At 38.9% G+C, this 17255-nt stretch overlaps 1 protein-coding gene across 2 annotated transcripts in view; it reads right to left on the bottom strand.

Annotated features, from left to right (window-relative positions):
• The window catches only part of Ndc1 (NDC1 transmembrane nucleoporin), a 49406-nt gene that overhangs the window by 20527 nt on the left and 11624 nt on the right, over positions 1-17255 (bottom strand). For both annotated transcript variants that reach the window (XM_069987183.1, XM_069987184.1), the window contains exons 6-11: positions 15725-15833; positions 11577-11628; positions 7820-7955; positions 6610-6702; positions 3670-3751; positions 1226-1381 (exon numbers count right to left, since the gene is read on the bottom strand). In XM_069987183.1, the coding sequence (XP_069843284.1) occupies positions 1226-1381; positions 3670-3751; positions 6610-6702; positions 7820-7955; positions 11577-11628; positions 15725-15833 (628 nt within the window). The remainder of the gene's footprint in view (positions 1-1225; positions 1382-3669; positions 3752-6609; positions 6703-7819; positions 7956-11576; positions 11629-15724; positions 15834-17255) is intronic.

Raw genomic sequence — 17255 nt, 5'->3', positions numbered from 1 at the left:
AGAACACTAGCCTTGAGCTGAAGAGCTGAGAGACAGTGTCCAGGCCCAGAGTTCAAGCCCCATGATCAACCAAAAAAAAAAAAAAAAGTGGTAGAGTGCTAGCCTTGAGGAAAAGAGCTTCGGGACAACACCTAGGCCTTGATTTCAAGCCTTACAACTGACTAAAAGAAAAAAAAAATCATCTTATATTAGGTTTGCATGTAGTTCAGTGGTAGAGAGCTTCTTGAACATGCATGAGACACTCGATTTACTCTCTCAGAAAAGAAAACAAAACTAATTGGACCAGGAATGTGGCTTAGTGGTAGAGTGCTTGCCTAGCATACATGAAGCCCTAGGTTCCATTCCTCAGTACCACATAAACAGAAAAGGCCAGAAGGGGCACTGTGGCTCAAGTGGTAGAGTGCTAGCCTTGAGCAAAAGAAGCTCAGAAACAGTGCCCATGCCCTGAGTTCAATCCCCAGGACTGGCAAAAACAAAACAAAACAAAAAAACAACAACTTATCACCTTAAAACTACCAAGTTATGGTCTATTGTATAACAAGGGAACTTTCCTGACACTAGAGCACAAGGCTAAGGACATTATTTCTACTAGGATTCAATATCTGGCTATAAGAAATTATCAACATTCAAGCTGGGTACCAGTAGGTCACACATGTAGTCCTAGCTACTCAGAAGGATTATGGTTCAAAGCCAGCCTGGACAAGAAAGTCCATAAGATTCTTCATTCCAATTAAGCACTAAAAAGCCAGAAGTGGAGTTGTGGCTCAAATGGTAGAATGCTACCCTTGGGGGGAAAAAAAAAAAAAAAAGCTCAGAGACAGCATGTTTTTGTTTTTTTTTTTTAATTCAGGACCTTGCACTGAGTAGTGAAGTCCTCTATTGCTGAGCCACACCTACAACCTGCAGTCCTTTTGTGCATTGCTTATTTTTAAGACAGGGTCTTTTAGCCTGGGCTTATATAGCCTAGGCTGGTCACAAACTCATTATCTTCCTGCCTTACCTTCTTTACCTCATTCATCACCACAGTATGCCATCACAACCCACAATTTTTTCAGTCTAAAAGATACCCATGTCTTTTTGGTGATTTGATGCAACGTTCTATATGTTGGCTCAATCTTGCCTAAAAGTATACACCTCACACTCATGTTAATAATCTTAGATTAATCACTGTCATTTATTAAGAAAAAGGATACAAATGTTTTTATCCTCTCTTACTAGAAGTTACCTGAGGAATTTAGTTTCTTAGGTTCTACTGGGTATGATGAAGATAGCCTCCCATTGGTAGCAGCAGCTTCTTGGTACAGAACCAGTTTCTGAGTCATATCATTTAAAAGATTCAAACATTCTCTGGAAATGGCAGTCCAATTGTGGGGATGTCCACCTAAGAAAACCAGGTAAGGTTTTTAAAATGTAAAGAATCACAATTTTTCTATTTTCTTCTTATTACTATCAATCTTACTGTGTTTACTTTACAAACCTTACTGTAGGTATGTACATATTAGAAAACACAATATATATATGGTTTAATACTGTCAAGAGCTTCAGACATTCACTAGAGGTTTTGGACTGTGTATAAGAGCCAATGGTTGCTATTTTATCTCTAAAGAAATAAAGAGTTTATATATCTGCCCTTATTTAACATACAACTGTACCCTCACTCCTTTGTCAAATTACCTTACTACCTTTTGATTTCTAAAAACCTTTGTATCCAAGAGATTATATATCTTATATCATATATATATAGATACACACACACATAAACTGCTTTATTATGTAATGGGAATAGTAGTGAAAACACTCCTCTTATTGTGTGTGAATCATTCACTCTTGACCTATACACCTCCTACAACACTTCACCCTTTTAGAACTTAAGAGGAAAATAATTTAACGTACAAATAAACCCATACAAAATACTCCATCAGACTTTTTTTTTTTTTTTTTTTTTTGCCAGTCCTGGGGCTTGAACCTAGGGACTGGGCAGTGTCCCTGAGCTGCTTTTGTTCCAAGGTTAGCACACTTGAACCACAGCACCACTTCTGGCTTTTTCTGTGTATGTGGTACTAAGGAATTGAACCTAGGGCTTTATGCATGTTAGGCAAGCATTCTATGACTAAGCCACACTCCCAGCCCTCAGACATTTTGTACTGTACCACTAGGAACTGTGTAATAATATTCTAGTCTAATTTTAATAATATACCCTAAATTTAATATCTCTAGGAGTGACTCACTATTCTCTGGCAAAGGACATACAAACTTGTTTACTTTCCCTGAATCTCTGAAAAAATAATAGAGATTTCCTAATACAAGTCTGACAGAAAAGTACTATTAATTTTTCATAGTGTCAGCTCTGGATTTCTCACAAAACAAAAAGGAAAATGGCTTTCAATTATTTTTTTCCCCCAGCCTTTGGGCTTCAACTCAGCGCCTGGCCACTGTCCCTGAGCTCTTTCACTCAAGATTAGCACTCTATCATATGAGCCAGACTTTCATTTGCAGCTTTTGGTAGTTAAATGGAGATTAAGAGTCTCATGGACTTTCTGCCTGGGCCAGCTTCAAAACATCATCCTCAGATCTCATGCTCCTGAGTAGCTAGAATTATAAACATGAACCAATGACACCCAACAATTAATTTTTGTTATTTTTTTCTTTTTCAATTAATCATATTTTTATACAACTAGATTTCATTTCCATATAACACTTAGCTATAGAAAATATTTTTACAATTTGAGAATTGGCAAGTTTGGCAAAACAATGTAGAGCTAATTAAAAGATAAAAAACTACTGGGTTCCTTGTTCCCATTGGTGGCTGGGGCTGGAATAATTCCCCTTTAAAAACAAGAGAGCTCACGCCTCTAATCCTAGCTACTCAGGAGACTGAAATTTGAGGATCACGGTTCAAAGCCAGCCCAGGCAGGAAAGTCCATAGGACTCTTATCTCCAATTAACTACCAGAAAACCAGAAGTGGCGCTGTGGCTTAAGTGGTAGAGCGCTAGCCTTAAGCTGAAGAGCTGAGGGACAGTGCCCAGGTTCAGAGTTCAAGCCCCACAACTGACCAAAAAAAAAAAAAAAGAACAAGATAGCACTGGCAAAGTACAGTCTTAAACTGCTTGGGAAATGGCAATGGAGATAAAGTGTGTCAGGACTGCCCAGAGCATCCTTGTACCATCAAATCCACATCCTGACTCTTTTTAAAAGGGAAGCAGAGAAGCACAGCAGGAAGAAAGCTCTGTACTTTCAGTCAAATAAAATTTTTATTCCAATTCTGACAATGAATTAATTCAAGCCATTATTTTCTTTGAGTTATATTTACCATCTAGAAACTAGACCACCTAGTCTTTTAAAACCCTTTGTAAAAACAAACAAACAAACAAAAAACCCTTTGTAGCATTAAAATTCCTACTTAAATATTCTTGAAGACATATCAATCTACTACATAGTTTCAAGTTAAGATAGGGAGTTGTAAAAATAAAAGTTTACAAACACTTTTCCTGGTAATATAAATTTTACTCACAACCATGCAAATGCTTAATCTGTATAAGATTTAAGTCCATATTTCATTAAAGGGACCCTCTGATGTGTGATGTTTTAATAAATATATCAATATACCTCTCCCCCAAAACTTTCAGTAGTGCACATACATATCTAATCAAGTCTATTTTTAGTAATACCTGGTTGGCTAAGGCTAAAAACTTCTTGTCTTCGAGAGGGAGAATACTGAGAAAGCAACATCAGGTCCTGCAAAGCTAAATACTAAAAGGAAAAAGTACACATTATTTAAAATTTTTAATCTCCAAACATAAAAATCTTATTTGTGTATTGGGCTCATAACATTACTTTTGTCAGTCTTGGGGCTTGAACTCACTTCCACTGAGCTTCTTTTGCTTAAGGCTAGCGCTCTAGACACGAGAGCCACAGCATACTTCCAGCTTTTTCTGTTGATGTGGTACTGAGAAATGGAACCCAGGGCTTCACACATGCTAGGCAAGCACTCTACAACCAAGCCACATCCTCAGCCCCACTCATAACATTTTTATAAAAGAAATACTATTTCAGAAACATAACCTTTTCTAGATTCACAGTACTTTCCTACCTACACCTTCTACCCAATGTAGGCTCCAGTTACAAATAATGACGTAATTAATTGTGTTCTTTCACCTTTGTGGTGGAAAACTTAAACATCACGTCTTCCTCAAACTTCACCTGGTTCACTCAAGTGTAGCACTTCACATATGGTAAATGACTGTTTGCTTGCTTCATCTGGCTCCACCCACTAAACTATGAGGCCAAAGGACATCAACCACCTCCTGCTGACCACTGTGACTAACAGACAGCAGACACACATTTGGGGTTTTTGTTTGTTTGTTTGTTTTATTACTGAAAACACCTAACAGTTTCTCTCCTGGGAAGCCTCTTTACCAATCCTTTCTGTGATGCTCTTATGTTGGTCACAAGCACATAAGTGCTCCCACTTACTGGCCAGAGTGAATTTTAATTATGCATCTGCCTGCCTTTTCTGTTAGGCTATACAAAGTCCTCCTAATCATCCTACCCACAGCAACTAGCAATGACTGTCTCCCTCCCTCTAAAAACATTCAGTGAGTTATCAAATGAATATATGAATCTAAGTTAATTTAACAAATTGGTCACCACATATATGATAGATATATGCACGCAACGGAGGGAGGCCAGAAGGAGGAACAGAATAAGTGGGAAACAGAACAATATACAACAAAGGGGCCCATCAGCTGCACTGGACATAGAAGAAAAAGAACTAAGCAACCCAAAGACAGCAATGGGAAGGGAGCAATGAGAGGCAAAGAGGTAACAGCCTACACTAAGCAAAAGAAAAGAAATGTAATCATCACCTGATGTAGAAAAAATAATTTGTATTGCCAAAGCTCATAGAATTCACAAACTTTATAGACCCTGATAATGACAATTTGCCTTGTGAAGGTTAAAATGTTTGTGACTTTAACTAAGTATCACTATTCCACAATACTAGGAAATATGTGAAATTTATGTAATCAACTAATCTCAATTAAAAAAAAAAGTGAAAGAAGGGATGGGTTAGGAGCGATGGGTGACAATGTTGTCAGACACCTTATACTCATATACTGTTTTGTAGAATGGGAACTTCTTTGTACAACTACTTAAAGATATAATAATAAAAAAAGTTTAAAAAATTGGTCACAATTCATATTTAAAGGTAATTAGAGCGCGGTGCTGGTGGCTCATGTAATCTTAAGTACTGAGATCTGAGGATCACAGTTCAAAGCCAGCCCAGGCAAGAAAGTCCATGAGACTCTTATCTCCAATAAACTACTCAGAAAAAGCCAGAAGTGGTGCTGTGGCTCAAGTGGTAGATCAATGTCCTTGAGCACAAAGAGGCTCAGGGACAGCACCCATGTCCTGAGTTCAAGTCTCAGGACTGGCCTAAAAGAAAGGTAATTAGAGCCTCAGTAGTTCATTTTCTTATTTGTTTAAAGCTTCTCTAGACTGATCCAAACTTTAAGTTCCAACCATTTTCTGTTTATCTCTCTCTCTCTCTCTCTCTCTCTCTCTCTCTCTCTCTCTCTCTCTCTCTGTGTGTGTGTGTGTGTGTGTGTGTGTGTGTGTGTGTGTGTGTGTGTGTGTGTATGTGTGATGTGCGCACGCGCACATCAATATGGGGCTTGAACTCAGGGCCTGAATGCTGTCCCCTTTTTCACTCAATGATGGCATTCTAACATTTGAGCTGCAGTTCCACTTCTAGCTTTTTTGTGGTTAATAGGAAATAAAGTCTCATGGACTTTCCAGCCCAGGTGCCTTCAAACAAATCCTCAAATCTCAGCCTCCTGTGTAGATAGGATTACAGGCATGAACCACAAGCACCCAGTTGTTTCAATTCTTTTTTTTTTTTTTGGTCGGTCGTGGGGCTTGAACTCTGGGCCTGGGCGCTGTCCCTCAGCTCTTCAGCTCAAGGCGAGTGCTTTACCACTTGAGCCACAGCGCCACTTCCGTTTCAATTCTTTTTTAACAGACTATGAAAACTGGGTATGGTGGTACATGCTTTGCTACCAGGAACAGGCTGTGAAACTAATGCATTTAGTTGGCTGTAACTATATAACTATAATCTCATGCTGGGAAATATTTGCGCTTCTTTTCTAAATACAGAATTAGCTAGCTTGGCTAGGAGTAGTGGTGCACACTCATAATTTCAGCTATTTGGGAGACTGAGGCAGAAGAACAGCTTTAACCCATGAGTTAAGAGCCAACTATGGTGACATCCTGTTTCAAAACAAGAGAAAAATTAGCTGTCTTATACATACTCCTCACTTTACATTGGCATTTTAGTTACTTAAAATTAAAACTGAAAATACAAACAGCACTAGCAAGTAGTTGATTTGGCCAGGGAGGGGGTGACAGGACTAGAGAGTGAGGTAAACTCAGAACTTTATGCTTTCTATGTAAGAGCTCTACTACTTGAGCCACACCCCCAGCCAGTTTTACACCAGTAACAGAATATTCTAGGCCTTCAAAAATTATCTCTAAATATATAACTATGCTAAATACTAAGTTTGTCAGTTATAGCTAACAGTGTAAAGATACAAAAGGAACAGTTTTAGTACCTTTATGATGAGGGGAGGATTGCTACTTAAAACTTTCGGGAGGCATTCATCTGAGTCTCCTGCAAATGGCGGCTGAACAGGGAACACATGAGCCTGTCGAATATAACCCAAAGAATATAAAAATGATTATTTTTACAACCTTGTTCTACTCAGTAAATAAGCATTAATTGTACCAAGGAGATAGTACAACCAAATTAGGGCCCCTTGCCAAATCAAGAAACATTAAGGCTAAATAAATCCAAATACAGTATCTATAAAAAAAAAAAAAAAAAAGGTACTATCTTGACTGGATTTAGTTACACCTGTAACTCCAGCATTTGGGATTTAGGGCAGAGACAGGAGGATCATGGGACTTAAGGCCAGCCTGAGGTACACTGTGAAACTCTTTCAAAAAACCAAACAGCAGGGGAAAAACAACAACAATGTCCCAATTTTACTGGACTCTGGCTTGTTCTTTTTTCCTGCCAGTTCTGAGGCTCGAACTCAGGGCCTGGGCACTGTCCTCGAGTTTCTTTTTGCTCAAGGCTAGTGCTCTACCACTTGAGCCACAGCATCATTTCTGTTTATGTGGTACTGAGGAATAGTAGGCAAGCACTCTACCACTAAGCCACATTCCCAGCCCCCTAATCGTATCTTAATAGTAATTATGTTAATAGCATATAACTGCATATAAAATGTAATAGCATTAAAATTCAAGCATATCTAGTATGCACTTAATAGAGAAACAGGAGCTTTGGAAAGAGTACCAAACTACAAATAAAGCATATAAATACAATTCAGTTTAATTTCCAAACATTAAGTAAATACCAATTTTGACCTTCAGAAAAATATAAAGTATAAATGATATGTATCTGCCAGATGTTGTAACTCACAGTACTTGGGAGTCAGAGGAAGGAGGACCATTCATTTGAGACCAACCTGTATTATAGGGAGACTCTCAAAAATACATTAAGTAAACAAAAATAATTCATATAGCTTTTGTCACAATACACTGATCAATGCTTTATTAAAAAATAAATCTGGAATGGCACTATGGCTCAAGTGGTAGAGCACTTGCCTTGAGCTGAAGAGCTGAGGGATAGCGCCCAAGCCCAGAGTTCAAGCCCCACGACTGACAAAAAATAAATAAATAAAATAAATCTGTGTACTCTAAAGCACACAAAAAATTAACACATGCATGTTAGGCAAGCATTTGTTAGTAAGTACTAACCTCTGTGGCATAGATTTTGAAGAGTATCCATGAGATGTACCAAGTCATCAGGAGGAAGACACCACAAAGCCAGACATGGTAGAGTAATGAGAGGTTCAAGAGGCCACTTACTGTGTCAAGAGGCCTGTGAAAGTGCCTGTGAATGCACAATGTACCAGTTAATTTAACAGACTTGGGACTCTACACTGAACTTCCTTCCTTTCCTGGGGCATGAACTCAGGGCATGGGCACTGCCTCTAGTGTTCTACCACTTGAGCCAAAGCTCCACTTCCAACAAATCCTATTTCTAAATAATGGTTATTACAATAGGTATTTCCTTAGTACTTTCTTAGGTGTCCCTAGGGGACATCTTAGGTGAAGTGTAGACCTGAACTATCCTAATTTCCTATGATCCAAATCTTCACTGCCATTTACTGTGGAAGAATGAGTCAAGTCTATATGCCTAACTACTTTGACTAAATCAAAGTTTATTGTTGCTGCTTTGTAGTAATTTAATACTTTAAAACCATATAATGCCAGATACTGGTGGCTCACTCTTATAATCCTAGCTACTCAAGAGGCTGAGATCTGAGGATCGTGGTTCAAAGCCAGCCCGGGCAGGAATGTCCCTGAGACTCTTATCTCCAATTAACTACCAAAAAACTGGCAGTGGCTGGGATTCAAGGGGTAGAGTACTCACCTCGAGCTGAATAGCTCAGGGACAGCACCTGGGCCCAGAGTTCAAACCCCATGATCGACAAAAAAACAAAAAAACTATATAACATGACAAAAAAGCTGGACACAATGACTCATGCCTGTGATCCCACGCTGGGGAGGGAGAGGCAGGAAGATCCTGAGTGCAGGCCAGTTTAGGTTACATAACAAGATTGCCTCAGAACAACAACAAAAACCAAAAATGATTAGGACCCCTCCAGAGCCAGATTTCAACTTTACCTGTATAGCCTATAGTTTTAAAATGGTTAGAAGTACACCCTACTAAACAATTCTGTTTTTTAAACAACTTGAGAAACTAGCAGAATTTAAAAACAAAAAACAAAAAACTACAAGCTGATACATTACCAAACTTCGAATAGAACAATTAACAAAACCCTAAGTCTTACAATCACACAACCAGCAACTATGAAAATCAGGTTTTGAATCTCTGCCATTTGTAAGCATAGTAATTAGGTTAATCACTCCATCATTCCCACCCTCATTTTCCTCCCACATTTTCCTTACTCATACAATAGTGGTATAATCTCTCCATTCAAACTCCTAGGGCTAGTGTAAGATTTAAAGCAACTTATGTTACACAGAGTACCCAACACATTGTTGGCATTCACTGGAGGGAGGAGGAGTTACCAATAAATGATGGAATTAGTATGTTTAATTTCTAAGTAAACATTTACTGAGTGTCTGACATTCAGAAAAGATGGAGTACTAGGCACTCAGCCAAAAAACGAACATTTTTTGAGTGAAAAGACAAAAGCACTATGCTAAATCTTTATTAAATATAATTATTTTTCTCTTTCTAGTTGACCCAGTTTACAAAATCAGGGCTAGCATAATGACACATGTATTGGATTTCACATCTAACAGTTAAGCCTAGGTTAAAAAAATTAGCTAGGAGTCAGGCGCTGGTGGCTCACGCCTGTAATCCTAGCTACTCAGAGGCTGAGATCTGAGGATCGTGGTTCAAAGCCAGCCCGGGCAGGAGAGACCGTGAGACTCCTATCTCCAATAAAACCACCAGAAAACCGGAAGTGGCGCTGTAGCTCAAGTGGTAGAGCGCTCGCCTTGAGCTGAAGAGCTAAGGGACAGGGGGGAGGGGGGAGGCTGGGAAGGGAGGTGAAGGGTAAACAAAGGAGGAGGCTGCAATGCTTGGTAAGAAATGTATGCATTATCCTGCCCATGTAATTGTAACCCCTCTGTACAGTATGTTCTCAAATAAAATTAAATTAAATTTAAAAAAAATCCTCTGTACAGATGCAATAAACTCATGATTTTATATAGATTTAAAAAAAAAAAAAAAAAGAGCTAAGGGACAACGCCAGGCCCAGAGTTCAAGCCCCAAGACCGACAAAAAAAAAATTAGCTAGGAAAACTTATAAGTGAAGAATTGAAACTGATATAATTAAAAAGCCTTATCTCTTAAATACTCATAAATGCCCATATTCCTACTTATCAAAATGATACTAGTGGGGCTGGGAAGGTGGCTCAGTGGCAGAGCACTTGCCTTGCATGCATGAGGCCCTGGGTTCGATTCCTGAGAACCACATAAGCAAAAAAGAAAAAAGCTGGAAGTGGCGCTGTGGCTCAAGTGGTAGAGTGCTAGCCTTGAGCTGAAGAGCTGAGGAGGGACAGCGCCCAGGCCCAGAGTTCAGGCCCCACATCTGGACCCAAAAAAAAAAAAAAATGATACTAGCGGATGGTTTGATATGATACAAAACGCTATACAAATCTCACAGTGGACTAATCAATAAGTAAATGACGAACACTGGAGAAAACTAACATTTACTTTTAGCACGTATAGATTTAACCTTTCTCTATGTGCAAAGCACAAAAGGATGACTAGAGCACACATGCAGGGATGACTCACATGCTTCTCCTCAATTGCTGCCTTGCTCAATTTTGACTTCCTCATAGGCAGATGGGAAAAGTGCTATAGCTGATGTAGAATGACTGTCATTGCTGCTTTGTAGTAATTTAATACTTTAAAACCATATAACGCCGAGCGCTGATGGCTCATGCCTATAATCCTCGCTAATCAGGAAGCTGAGATCTGAGCATCACAGTCCAAAGCCAGCCCATGAGACTTATCTCCAAATAACCACTGGAAAACGGGAAGTGGTGCTGTGGCTCAAAGTGGTAGAGCACTGGCCTTCAGTGAAAAAGCTCAGGGACAGTGTCCAGGACTTGAGTTCAAGCTCTATGACTGACAAAAAAAACAAAAACAAAAATAAAAACCACTGGTGAGAAAAATCAAAGAGAGGCAGCCAGAGGTCTATGACTGACCAAAAAACAAAAACAAAAACAAAAACCACTGGTGAAGAGAAAAATCAAAGAGAGGCAGCCAGAGGAGTCTTTTTCACTATATATACTTTATCTTTGAAATTTTAAACCATGGAAACTATGAGAAGATAAAAAATATAATTTCTCTCTCAAAACTAATGATTTACAAAGCTCATTGAACTCATAAATGTTATAGACCATGATAGACAATTTGCTCCATGAAAGTTAGAATGTGTTTGTGACTTTAACTAAGCATCACTATCCCACAATACTGTGAAATTTGGGAAATTATGTACACTTAATCACAATACAGAATTTGGAAAAGAAAAAACCTAATGACTTATTAATTATGCAATTTTCAAGAAAATATTGAAACAATCACATCTCAGCAGTGTTAGATACAGTTAAAGCATGTGATCAACTGTGTACAGTGTACAATATTCAGGTATTATATAGGATAGGCTAGAAGTCCAACACAAGATGGCTGGATGAGGAACTAGAGAAGATGGACTCAGGAGAAGCTGAGCTTACCTTTGCTCAGTAGCCAGGGATGAGCAGAAACATGAAGGGTTCTCAGTCTATACACTGAGTGTGAGAAGATCCAGGCACCTTCCTTATATGCACTGGCTCCTCTCTAGTTTGTTTTTTCTGATTTCAATTTTTTTTTAAGTATTTAAAGAATAAATCTAAACATAGCATCTAGAAAGACATTAGACATCTAGCATCTAGTAAACATTAAAGAAGAGAAACAGAATTTATCACTTACTCATCTATGTGAAGGTTCATAGCAGTGCTAATCCAAGCTTTGGGTATATAGCCTAAGAAGGAAAAAATATCAAGCTATAAACATAAAATGTTAATAAAAACAAATCTTAGGCAGCACCAGTGGTTTACATCTGTAATCCTAGCAACTCAGGAAGCTGAGATCTGAGGATAACGGTTCAATACCAGCCCAGGCAGGAAAATCCATGAGACTCTTCTTTCCAATTAACTACCAGAAAACAGGAAGTGGTGCTGTAGCTCAAATGGCAGAATGCTCACCTTGAGCTGAAGAGCACAGGCACAGTGCCCAGGACCAGAGTTCAAGCCCCACAACTGACCAAAACAAAAAACAAAACAAAAAAAAACCCAAAAAACAAGTATTTTAATCATGTTTTAGATTCTGAAGTTGAAGTAGACACCAAGTTCTCAGGTTAAAATCCTAAACTCTTTGATTAAGAATAAATAGGAAGGGCCTGGGAAGGTGGCTCAGTGGTAGAGCGCTTGTCTTGCATGCCTGAGGCCCTGGGTTCGATTCCTCAGCACCACATAAGCAAAAAGAAAAAAGCCAGAAGTGGCGCTGTGGCTCAAGTGCTAGAGCGCTAGCCTTGAGCTGAAGAGCTGAGGGACAGGGCCCAGACCCAGAGTTCAAGCCCCACGACCAGACCCCCCCCCAAAAAAAAAAGAATAAATAGGAAAAGAAGAGAATTTCTAAATGAAGAACAGTTTTGCCTTGTGTAATAACCACATATTTCAGTCATGATGTTTCAAATTTCAGTTACGATGGTATATTGATGAAATGCATATAGCAGTTCCAGCTTTTCAGTACACAAATTGATATATAGATGAACACTATCATCTATGACCAACGCTATCACATTTCTAAGTCAGATCAGACAGCAAAGCAAACAGCTGTGGTACCTAATTGTCTCATGTGATAAATCAACATGACATGTTACAAAACAAATAGGGTTCCAACAGAAGAAAAAGGAAACTAGCCAAAATGAAGACCAAAAATACAACGAAGAAATGTGACAAAGGTAGCAGTGGCTAACAATTGTTAACCCAGAGCTACTAGAGATGTATAGATCAGAGGATCTAAGTATGAGGCAGCCTGGTCATGAAAGTTCATGAGATTCCATCTCAATCAATAGCTGGATACAGTGGCACATATCTGCTATCCTAGCATAGTAGAGCACACCTGTCATCTCTAGCAACACAGGAAAGCACAAGTAGGAAGAGTGAAGCTCAGGCTGGCATAAAGCAAAACCCTACCTCACAACCAATGAAGCCAGGCATTAGTGGCTCATAGCTATAATCCTACCTACTCAGGAGGTTAATATGGGGCGAAGCCAGTCAGGACAGATAAAACCTCTCATCTCCAACTAAAACAAAAGGTGGAAGATGAGGTGTGGCTCAAGTGGTAGAGTACCAGACATGAGTAAGCAAGCTAAGCAAGAGTGCCAAGGCCCTAAGTTCATCCCCCAAAATGGCAACAAAAAAAGGAGAGAGTGCTTAGATGCATGGCTCAAAGAATACAACACCTGCCTACCAAACACAAGGCCCTGAGTTCAATTCCCAGAACCACCCCCCAAAAAAGTGACAATGCTCAAAGTGAAAGCTGAATTGAATATAAAGGAGTTACATAGGGGCTGGGAAGTTGTCTCAGTGGTAGAGTGCTTGCCTTGCATGCACGATTCCTTAGTACCACATAAGCAGGAAAAGCCAGAAGTGGTGCTGTGGCTCAAATGGTAGGGCGCTAGCCTTCAGCTGAAGAGCTGAGGGACAGTGCCCAAGCCCAGAGTTCAGCCCCTATGACCAACAATAAATAAATAAATAAATAGGAATTACATAGATTGAGCTGACTGGAATTTAGTTTGAGTGTGGAAGAAGGGAAGACAAAAAGGGGAATGAAAGTTAAGGAAAATATGCAGAATCAATAGATCAAAGAATCTTAGTGGTGGGTGAATTGCCAGGGTTTAGGACCTAAAATGAATAAGATAGAAAAAAGAAATACTTGTTGAGAGAATGAGACAATATAGGTGATGCAGGTATATAAGCACAAAGTCTATGGTATGAGGAGTTGAGGTAGGGGGAGGCAAAATAAATGAGGCAAACTTGGATGACAAGATGTAGGGTGTATGTGATTATTAAAATCACAAAGTACTGGGACAAGAGTGATGATTTAGAGAATGATAAAAAAAACCTAAAGCTAAATCTTCAAGAGGTAAGAGTTAATACAAGTGAATGCATGACAGCAACAGGCTGGTAGATGACATAGATTCAAAGTTAAGAGATTCAAACTTGGTATTGTAAAAGATGAAAGAGAGAAAAATGGCCTACCAGTGTGGCATAAAGAACAGAGAAAACAGATTCCCTTCATTCAGGTGAAGGGGAGACTTGGGAGAGAAAATACTAACTACTTAATCAGTGAAGACCAAGAATTGTCAAGGTCTCAGTGGGCAATAATGTAAAAGAATTATTTTTAAATGTTAGGGGAAAAAAAAAGGAAGGCAAGCTAACTTTGTGACACCACCTCTATGTCAGACCAAACTTGACCCTCGGGCAGAAACCAGGCCAGCTGCAGTAGGTTAATAAAGTGCTGACATCAGAAATACAATTTCAACAGCTATAGTAAAAAACATGAACTAAATGGATATATGAAAGTATAACTGGAGGGCTGGGAAGGTGGCTCAGTGGTAGAGTGCTTGCCTTGCATGCATGAGGCCCTGTGTTCGATTCCTCAGCACCACCTAAGCAGAAAAAAAAAGCCGGAAGTGGCGCTGTGGCTCAAGTGGTAGAGTGCTAGCCTTGAGCTGAAGAGCTGAGGGGTAGCACCCAGGTCCAGAGTTCAGGCCCCACGACCGGACCCCCCCCCCAAAAAAAAGTATATCTGAAAAAAGCAGAATCACAAAGTTTTAGTCTGAGAATAGTAGTTTTCTTTATATCCCTATCTTGGTTGAGGAGATTAAGGTTTTCAACTTATATATACTATGCTAAATAATAAATTACAGTTTTTGTTCCTCAAATTCACAACAATAAATTCTTCAGGGTTTCTCACCAACAAGATATTACTGCATTAGTAATCAAGTTACAAACTTATGTAAAGGAGCATGTTACGTGTAGCTAGAGAAATAACCAAATTCACATTTTATTTCTACTTCTAAAAAAATAAAACTTTTACTGTGGAAAAACAAACACAAAAGCTTGCCATTTATTTTTAAGTGTGCAGCACAGAAGTGTTATCTACATGCATGCTCTTATAAAACAACTCCAGAATTGTGAACCTGGGATTTTTTTTTTTTAGTCAGCCATGGGGCTTGAACTCAGATCCTGGGTGCTGTCCCTGAGCTCTTCTGTTCAAGGCTAGCATTCTACCACTTTGAGCCACAGCACCACTTCCAGTTTTCTGGTGGTCAATTAAAAGTTAAGAGTCTCATGGACTTTCCTGCCTAAGCTGGCTTTGAACCACAATACTCAGATCTCAAGTCAATTACAGTGTCTAGCCAGGCCTCATACTTTTTAGGCAAGCATTCTACCACTTGAGCTATGCTTCCAACCCTTTTTGGTTTACTTATTTTTCAGATAGCATCTTAAGAGTTTGGCCTGAAGTCAGCCTCAGACCTGTTCTTCCTACCTACAACCACCCTAGTAGTTGAGATTACAGGCATGAAGCGCCCACCATACCCAGACTGTTTAGTTTGAGACATTCATTATGTAGCCCAGGCTGGCCTCCAGAGTGCTGGGATAACATGTATGTAACACCAAGCCCAGCCTTCTCCAGAACTTTTTCAGCCTGAATGACTGAAACTCTTACCATTGAACAGCTCTGGCCCTTTCCTACTCTTCTCAACCTATGGGAACAGCATTCTACTTTGTATTTCTAAGACTTTGATTACTTTAGAGCCTCATAAGTACATTCATGAATTATTTGTTCTTTTGAGAGCTATTTCAGTTAGAATAATGACTCCAAGTTGTTTTTTTTAAGTTGAAAACTTCATTATATGTCTAATACTGTTTGACAATATTTTTCATTAACTAAACACTCTTGAGTATTTAAACAATGAACCAGTTGGACTAACTATATACCTACAAGTATAAGATACAAATACAATAGAGAATAATTTTGTACCATTAAAAAACAGAAATCCTTACCAAGAAAATAATACACAAGGCAAAAATTTCTAACCAGGAACAATGATTCCACACAACTATGTTTAAGTAGTAGGAGCAGAGATCTCCTAAACCGCAAGAACTTGTATTGCTGTGGAAAAAAGAGAACAGAATGAATTAAATAACCATCCTCCAAATCACACGGTACATTACATTCCATATTACTTTTTTTGGAGAGAGGGTCTATATAGTCTCAGCCTCCCAAATACTGGGAGCAAGCACTACTACATATCATCTAAAGCAAGGACTTGACAGTAAAAGTCAACATATAAAATGCAATAGGAGAGTCTGATGGGTTAGCTTGGTGGCAGAACAGGTTATCCAGCATGTGTAAGGCCTGGATTTGATCCCTATCACAGTAAAAAAAAAAAAAAAAATTACTGTACAAAATAACAAAGACTACAAACAAGACCACACTAAAGCTACCAGCACAACTATGTTTATTGCAGCATTATTTACCATAGCTAAGATATGGAACCAACCCAGATGCCCCTCAGTAGATGGATGGATCAAGAAAATGTGGTATATATACACAATGGAATTCTATGCCTCAAGCAGAAAGAATGACATTGCCCCATTTGTTAGGAAATGGAAAAACTTGGAAAAAATTATATTAAGTGAAGTAAGCCAGGCCCAAAGAAACATAGGTCCCATGGTTTCCCTTATTTGTAATATCTAGTATATGTATGAGTCAAGCAGAAAAGGTCAGATAATGTGATGTCAGGAAAATGAACCCTTAGATAAGTATTTTAATGTTTTTTTCTTTCATCCATGTGTTTCTAACGCATTTATAAGATTATCTCATTGTTGCTTTGTATGTCCCTCCCCCACAGTATAACCCCTGCTTTCACTATATTTGATGTCAGTATAACTTGTGGAGGAGATGGGGAAAAACCAGTTGCTTAAGGATACAGGTGGACCTGTTTCAACAATGAGAAGTACAAGTTGTCATGTCCAAAACGAGCTTTACAACGTTGGTGGGGGGGGGGGGAAGGGGGGGAAGGAGAAGGATTGGGATTGGGGGGAGGGGGGAGGCTGGGAAGGGATGTGAAGGGTAAACAAAGGAGGAGGCTGCAATGCTTGGTAAGAAATGTACGTATTATCCTGCCCATGTAATTGTAACTCCTCTGTACAGTATGTTCACAAATAAAATTAAATTAAATTAAAAAAAAATAACAAATACTATTCCAGAAACAAACAAACAAAAATCAACTATTTTTAGGGCTAGAGGTGTGGCTTAAGAGGTAGAGAGCTTACCTAGCAAGCAAAAATCCTGAGTCAAACCTGAGTACAGTCAAAACACTAGTTTTGATATCAAAATATTTAATATTTTCCTTTATACAACTATCTAATGATAGGAAATGAGAAATAAGAAAATCAACAGCATCAATCCATTCTTGGTACTTTCTGGACATTTCCATTCAATATTTTCAGATTATTGTTAACCACTCTCTCTCTCAGAGAGCAAAACCATGAATATGAGAAGACTACTGAAACAAAGGCAAGTAACAAC

Source organism: Dipodomys merriami, unplaced genomic scaffold, assembly GCF_024711535.1.
Source record: "Dipodomys merriami isolate MVZ:Mamm:240054 unplaced genomic scaffold, mDipMer1.0.p SCAF_34, whole genome shotgun sequence".
In the NCBI taxonomy this organism is placed as follows: Eukaryota; Metazoa; Chordata; class Mammalia; order Rodentia; family Heteromyidae; genus Dipodomys; species Dipodomys merriami.
Note: the sequence above shows the minus strand (reverse complement) of the source record. Positions and strands in the feature narration are given on the sequence as shown.